The 8163-nt window shown below is 32.7% G+C and overlaps 1 protein-coding gene across 1 annotated transcript; it reads right to left on the bottom strand.

The window, feature by feature from the left end:
• On the bottom strand, nucleotides 1-8163 carry LOC128193174 (transforming growth factor-beta-induced protein ig-h3-like). Its single transcript, XM_052866483.1, has 12 exons — nucleotides 7915-8163; nucleotides 6942-7156; nucleotides 6649-6835; nucleotides 6453-6551; nucleotides 6253-6366; nucleotides 6059-6155; nucleotides 2044-2183; nucleotides 1080-1294; nucleotides 783-969; nucleotides 586-684; nucleotides 386-499; nucleotides 1-288 (listed from the first exon to the last, which is right to left on the bottom strand). The coding sequence occupies exons 1-12, from the start codon at nucleotides 8123-8125 to the stop codon at nucleotides 149-151; spliced, it is 1818 nt and encodes a 605-aa protein (XP_052722443.1). The 5' UTR covers nucleotides 8126-8163; the 3' UTR covers nucleotides 1-148.

The raw sequence follows: 8163 nt of genomic DNA, 5'->3' as shown, positions 1-8163 counted from the left end.
TTTCTTTTTCGTCAATGTTTATTGCAGATTTATAACGTTTTCAGTCAATAAAAATAACAAGCATATTCAATAACAAGTATATACAATTAAAATGTGTGATTCAATGGAGACATGGCTTCAAAAATGTCAAAATGGTTTGTTCAGATGATTACTTTTTCCCCAATATCGCAGAGAAAAGATAACGGGATGGAATAAGTACGTGATCTATGATGTGTACAACACCGTTGGTGGCGCTGATGTCGGCTTGTGTCACGTGAGAACGGTGATTAATAACAACACCATTAGTACCTGGAATGAGGAAAATTTATTGTATTATTTTATTTAACGATGCACAGATATCTAAAAAAACAATAAAGGTGACAATAACATAAGCTTGAACACTTACTGCTGACTCCAAGTCTGATGACGTCATGGTGAGTATCAAGGGTTCTGAGGTATTCTCGGTTGTACAATCCAGCTGAGTATTCAGTGTGAGGAACGACGTGGTACTCCAGAATTTCTAATGAGAAAAAGAGAGATTTTACGTGCATTTTAAATTTAAGTTGTAATCATAAGTAAAAAAGATATCAATTGAGAAATCCATACCTTTAAGAAGCTGTGGGTTTCTTCTAAGATTGTCCAAAACATGACTGCCAAGTCTATTGAACGCAGCATTGGTTGGTGCAAACACTGTTAGAGCATCTCCTGCATAAAATAGTGAGAATATTAAATATTCATTTTTTAAATAATATTAGAAAATGAAATGTGAAAACATCTATAAAAACACAAGCATAATAACTTACCCTGTAGTGCCCCGGCTAATCCAGCTGACTGCACCTTAGATAAAAGAGTGCTCAGGTCACTGTTGCCAGCCACCAAATCCACGATGCTTCCTGTAGGAGGCATCATCACGGTGTCGATGACGTGCACCATTCCATTAGAGGCGGTCAGGTCGAAATGTGTGATTTTGGATCCTTCCACTGTAACAACCTACATGTACAAACAAAAAATGTCTATGTAGTTTGATTGATTGTTTATGAGAAGATAGAATGATTTGATTAATTTGAGTATCACAAAAAAGAAAACTTTAAAACACTTACGTGATTGTGATTATAGATGTTGAATCTGATTTTGGTTCCAGCCAAAGTCTCCAACTGAAGCTCATTGGATGCATCGGCCTTGTGAATGGAGCCTTTGACCACGTGGTATTTCAGTATATTTGCCAAAGCGGTGGTATCTCTCTGTAGACCGTCAAGGACAGACTGGGGAAGTTTGGAGAATGCAGCGTTTGTTGGAGCAAATATAGTATACTCTCCTGTGATAGGAAACAGAAAATTAGAATGAGTGATCACTTCTTGTTCAGATTATATTGTTATCAGAGATTGAGCACATAGTCTGAATTTAAAGTTTCTTTTAAATCCAGGTGAACTATCTCGAATCTGTTTGTTGCTTGACTTTTATGCATTATTATTATGATCATTTATTTAAAGATACGTAAAAGTGAATTTTGTCTGCATAACAAATTCAGGAGGTCGATCGGATCGGGATTTTTTTTTTTTTGGCAGAAATAATATGCAGAAAAACCCTCTATATTTGAATCATTTGTAATATAAACATTTCTATCTTCAGTCAACGTTTACTATTACATGTAGGTATACATGTAGTCATAAAATGATGTGATGAGGTTTTGAAATTTGCATATATCATGATTCACTTTTTTGGTTTCAAATCAGTTATATCATTTATTTGGTGATAGGTAAAATGTCACAAATATGTATTATGTTTAAGGCAGTAATGATGACCAGTGGTTTGGAAAAACTAAATAGTGATTACATAGTGTTTTATTTTGAATGACGAATTGCCAGGTCCAGTCATTTTGAAGGCAAATGGGTGAAACATTTCTCGAATTGTATCTTTTATTATTTTGAATATTTGAATTAAAAACAAATTTAAAACTCCCCTTGACTAACACCACTTGAGTTTTCTAGTAATTCGGCTTAGACAAAACAATTCAATCATGCATTAAATCGTCTAATATATATTAAATTATTGAAAACAGCATACCTGACAGTAGAGCGTCGGCCAGACCCGCTTGTTTTACAAGAGCTATCAAAGTCGTCTCCCCATCGTTTTGTAGAACCTCTACTAGGTTTCCCCCCAAAACACTCTGCACAAACACGGCCAAAGCTACAAAGACGAGCATCGTTAGTGGATATAAGTTGTGGTTTAGGTTTGTCAGGAAGGTTATGTGAAGACAAGTAAATTTTCGATACATTTATAGTATTCCAATTTATGTTACCATTTTAGCACCCGTCGTTGAAATGTGTCCATGGATGTTTTCATAATTCTTAAGGACACCCTGTGGGTTCCGATAGGGCCTTAACTGATTTCATTTCATATCAAATAACAATATTCAGACATTTAAGTATGAATATTGCATGTTCATAACAAAGACATGTTTTATATATGTAATTGTCAATTATTTTATTTTGATATCGAGTTTTTTTTAAATTTCAAATTTGACAGAAATCCCCCGAGGACCTCTTCAGGCGGCATGGTCTTTCGTAAGTTGAGGACATTTATCTCTAGAAAAATTGACTACACATTCACCTATCTTGAGTTCATGATATCATTTTCGCCCTATATTCATACAGCAGATTTTTTGAGACCAATGATTTTCAAGTAGGATTTGTCTATTTTGAAAGGTAATCATATCATTTATTGAAAAAAAAAATATTAACTAATTCTTATTAATGGACATCAATAAAAGATAGATTGAGGATATAATTTTTTAATGGTATGGTATTTCTCTCATTCTCTCTCTCTCAGTCAAAGTATGAAAATGAAATATATAGGTTAGTTTTTTTTTTCTACTACATGGATCATTTGTATTTGTTACACACAAAAATTCTCAACGATTCAAATGTATGGAAATTTTGGTATGGTGTAGATGAACCAATAAGTGTTATTTAGAAAAAATTGTCCTTTAATTGATAATGATTGCACTGAAATGCGTTAATATTTTTGTACATTTAAAAATCATCTTGCAACTTATACCAAACATTGATTATTGTGAAACATTTTCTAAAAAAATTAATTACTCTTTCATGTGAACAATAATCTAGATGATCTTTAAAGGACACAGGTACACTATTTTTTACAAGTTTATTAAATTAATCTATTATGAAAGCATGGAAAAAGTATCAAGATAACAAATCAAAACGTCATTATGATATTAAATGTGATAACATGTCTAGCATGCACTAATGCCAAATACTAATATTATATTGCGGTGGGTTTCTTGTGAAGATCAAACTGTTCAGGATCCGTGATATAACAAGTAACTAATACTTTTATTAGAGATACATGTACGTGTGGCATCTGTAATCACATGTTCACGTTTATCGACACATGTTAAACGTTTTACGTTTTGCTATATTTATCGCCAAGATGGGATTCCTTCACGTTCTTGGAATGTAGATATCAAAATTCCTTATCTTTCAGGCACCTAGCATTTCGGGGGGGGGGGGGTGATTGAAGAACTCTTTAGCAATTGGTGCATGAGCAAAAGTAACAATGTATCCAATCGTAAAATGCTGCCAAAATACTGTAAGGGGGCTTATTTTCGCCGTGTGTTATTTTTCCTCGTCTCGACTTGCAAATTAAACGGTTTTGCTCTGTTCTGAATATTTCGAAACAAAGCTGTATTCAAAGAGAGATACGTTTGAGACATTGGAAATCGCCCAGACCTAAATTTCTGGGTTGACAACGAGGGCGAAAAGGGTGGAAGTAAATGGAGGAAAATATTTCCTGTATACAGTTATCACATATGAAAAAGTATTCGTGCTAAGTTCGATTTAGAGCGATCGTTGTAAGATGCAAATGTATTAAATCTTGTTGTATGTCTTGCGTCTATGTGCAACTCTTGTACACTGAAAGCGATTGTTGTTAGATTATGTGATATGATTGCGCGAGTTATCAGGTGATCGGACGAATGAACGGGTGACAAAGCCATTGGACGTATGGCTTTCATTCCATTAAGCTTTCAATGATACGAGTTTTTGTGCGAGTCAGCTTGGGTAACGAATATACCGACCGTTTATGACGTTTTTGGATTTTTTTTTTTATTTATAACCATTAAACAATCATTAATTGTGAAAAAAATTATATCTTTTAGAAACTTGATATCTGAATGTCTTAAATATGTAGATATATGAGAAGAAATGGAAATAGTCGCTACTGCATTGCGAAATAGGCAGTGTGTATGAAAAGAAGTATTTTGCTGATGAGCTATTTAGACCTTTTAATTTTTTAGGATAAAATAATTGAATTTTTGAAGTTAATGTGGAGTCAGTGTTCACAACCATTTATTTTCTGTTTGCTTTTATTTGTACTCATGAGAAATCCGTTGACAGTTTTTGCTTGGATTTGTTTGAATGATGCACTACCAGTAACGATTATACATGTAAAAGTTTTGTAACTTGAATGAAGGAAAGACATATTAGAATTTAATAGCGAATGAATCAGAATATGTTTTACTCCTATAAAACATTTACTTATCAACAACATTGCATTTACTATACCTACATGAAAATCTTAGAAGAAGAAACATTTATGAAACACCCCCCCTTTCATCGCAGCCAGGAAGGAATTATCCTAGTACATGTAATAGCATTGAAAATCGATTTATTTACTTCTGAAGATCATTTGTTTTACTGTTGCTCTATTGTGACAGTTCTAAATTACTACGTTGTGAACGTTGTTTTGTCTTTTATTTCGCGGATAATTTAGCGAAATTAACGATGTCATGCCATAACTTCAAGAACTGTTATCTTTTAAATTTTTTCAACTTTATTGACCACATTTTACAATCAAAGCAAATTTTGACGTCTGTGTTTATTTTTGTAAAATTATTGATTTGTCATTTTCCGTTATACATATAAATCGTCGCCAATTTTGTTATTTGGCTTCTTTTTTTTAATTTTTTTTCTAAAAACTACATGTTCAAGTTAAGATTGATACAATAGAAAAAAGGGTGCCCTTGGAATCATTAAAAAGACTAACTAAAAAAAATTGTTTTTTTAGGGGATTTTGGTTGAAAAAGTAAGTAATTTAAAAGAGATTATCCATATAATAATTTTTAAAATTTTTGTCTCGATTTATGTTCTTTTTTAATACAATAAAGCTATAAATCACATGGTTTAAGTTTATACCTTCCTAAAACTACAGCATTGCAAAATATTTTTATGGGGTGTATATAGACTGGAGATAAACTAATGATAAAGTAAGATATATCTACTTTTTAATAATCACTTACATTTGAGGCTTAGACAATTGTTCCAACTCCCCTACTTGCCGAATTTAAAAAAAAAAACTGGCCAAAAAAGCCGAAAGGAAATGTGTAAAAGAATTTAATAAAACCGATGTGGAAAAACATAACTATAGCTTGTGTTAGTGATCTGAGTGTGTCAGTAGAAATTACGATCAAATGTCATTTGTTATTAGATTCAATAAAAAAGATAATTGTTTTAAAAACATCCTTTTTCATATCTTTATTTTAAAAACAAACATTTTTCATTTTTGTTTTCGCTATAGAATTCGTGTTAATTTGAAAACAAGTTAATTTCAGAGGAATTCAAATTTTAAGCATAATAATTAAGAAAATAATATTCTTGATGGTTTCTTTTTCAAACATTAAAGAATAAAACTCATTTTGATGAAATATTTAACAAAACAATCACAGATTATACAATTTGCGTTGAAGTGATTTTGTGCCGTTATTCTTAAACATCATTATAGCCATATATAGGTATTCAAGTTATAATTTTCATGAAATCGTTTTGCTTAGTGTAAATTAAGTCACCAGTAGTGACGAACCAGAACAATATTTTCACTTTTTGTCAATGTTTATTGCACATTTAGTACGTTTTCAGGCAATAAAAATAACAAGCATATTCAATAACAAGTATATACAATTAAAATGTATGATTCAATGGAGACATGGCTTCAAAAATGTCAAATGGTTTGTTCAGATGATTACTTTTTCCCCAATATCGCAGAGAAAAGATAACGGGATGGAATAAGTACGTGATCAATGATGTGTACGACACCGTTGGTGGCGCTGATGTCGGCTTGTGTCACGTGAGAACGATGGTTAATGACAACACCATTAGTACCTGGAATGAGAAAATTTTATTGTATTATTTAATTTAACGATGCACAGATATCTAAAAAAACAATAAAGGTGACAATAACATAAGCTTGAATACTTACTGCTGACTCCAAGTCTGATGACGTCATGGTGAGTATCAAGGGTTCTGAGGTATTCTCGGTTATACAGTCCAGCTGAGTATTCAGTGTGAGGAACGACGTGGTACTCCAGAATTTCTAATGAGAAAAAGAGAGATTTTACGTGCATTTTAAATTTAAGTTGTAATCATAAGTAAATAAGATATCAATTGAGAAATGCATACCTTTAAGAAGCTGTGGGTTTCTTCTAAGATTGTCCAAAACATGACTGCCAAGTCTATTGAACGCAGCATTGGTTGGTGCAAACACTGTTAAAGCATCTCCTGATAAAATAGTGAGAATATTAAATTTTCATTTTTTAAATAATATTAGAAAATGAAATGTGAAAACATCTATAAAAACACAAGCATAATAACTAACCCTGTAGTGCCCCTGCTAATCCAGCTGATTGGACCTTAGATAAAAGAGTGCTCAGGTCACTGTTGCCAGCCACCAAATCCACGATGCTTCCTGTAGGAGGCATCATCACGGTGTCGATGACGTGCACCATTCCATTAGAGGCGGTCAGGTCGAAATGTGTGATTTTGGATCCTTCCACTGTAACAACCTACATGTACAAACAAAAAATGTCTATGTAGTTTGATTGATTGTTTATGAGAAGATAGATTTGATTAATTTGAGTATCACAAAAAAGAAAACTTTAAAACACTTACGTGATTGTGATTATAGATGTTGAATCTGATTTTGGTTCCAGCCAAAGTCTCCAACTGAAGCTCATTGGATGCATCGGCCTTGTGAATGGAGCCTTTGACCACGTGGTATTTCAGTATATTTGCCAAAGCGGTGGTATCTCTCTGCAGACCGTCAAGGACAGACTGGGGAAGTTTGGAGAATGCAGCGTTTGTTGGAGCAAATATAGTGTATTCTCCTGTGATAGTAAACAGAAAATTAAAATTAGTTATCACTTCTCGTTCAGATTATATTGTTATCAGAGATTGAGCACATAGTCTGAATTTAAAGTTTCTTTTAAATCCAGGTGAACTATCTCGAATCTGTTTGTTGCTTCAATTTTATGCATCATTATTATGATCATTTATGTAAAAATACGTAAAAGCGAATTTTGTCTACAGAACAAATTCAGGAGGTCGATCAGATCGGGATTTTTTTTTTTTTTTTTGCAGAAATAATATGCAGAAAAACCCTCTATATTTGAATCATTTGTAATATAAATCATTTCTATCTTCAGTCAATGTTTACTGTTACTAGGGATTTAGGGTATACATGGAGTAATAAAATGATGTGATGAGGTTTTGATATTAGCATATATCATGATTCACTTTTTTGGTTTCAAATCAGTTATATCATTTATTTAGTAATAGGTAAAATGTCACGAATATGTATTATGTTTAAGGCAGTAATGATGACCAGTGGTTTGGAAAAACTAAATAGTGGTTACATAGTGTTTTATTTTGAATGACGAATTGCAAGGTCCAGTCATTTTGAAGGAAAATGGTTGAAATATTTCTCGAATTGTATTATTTATTATTTTGAAAATTGGATTAAAAACAAATTTAAAACTCCCCTTGACTAACGCCACTTGAGTTTTCTAGTAATTCCGCTTAGACAAAACAATTCAATCATGCATTAAATCGTCTAATATATATTAAATTATTGAAAACAGCATACCTGACAGTAGAGCGTCGGCCAGACCCGCTTGTTTTACAAGAGCTATCAAAGTCGTCTCCCCATCGTTTTGTAGAACCTCTACTAGGTTTCCCCCAAAAACACTCTGCACAAACACGGTCAAAGCTACAAAGGCGAGCATCGTTAGTGGCTGTAAGTTGTGGTTTAGGTTTGTCAGGAAGGTTATGTGAAGACAAGTAAATTTTTGATACATTTATAGTATTTCAATTTATGTAACCATCTTAGCACCCG

The sequence above is a fragment of the Crassostrea angulata genome, chromosome 7 (assembly GCF_025612915.1).
Source record: "Crassostrea angulata isolate pt1a10 chromosome 7, ASM2561291v2, whole genome shotgun sequence".
Classification (NCBI taxonomy): domain Eukaryota; kingdom Metazoa; phylum Mollusca; class Bivalvia; order Ostreida; family Ostreidae; genus Magallana; species Magallana angulata.
Note: the sequence above shows the minus strand (reverse complement) of the source record. Positions and strands in the feature narration are given on the sequence as shown.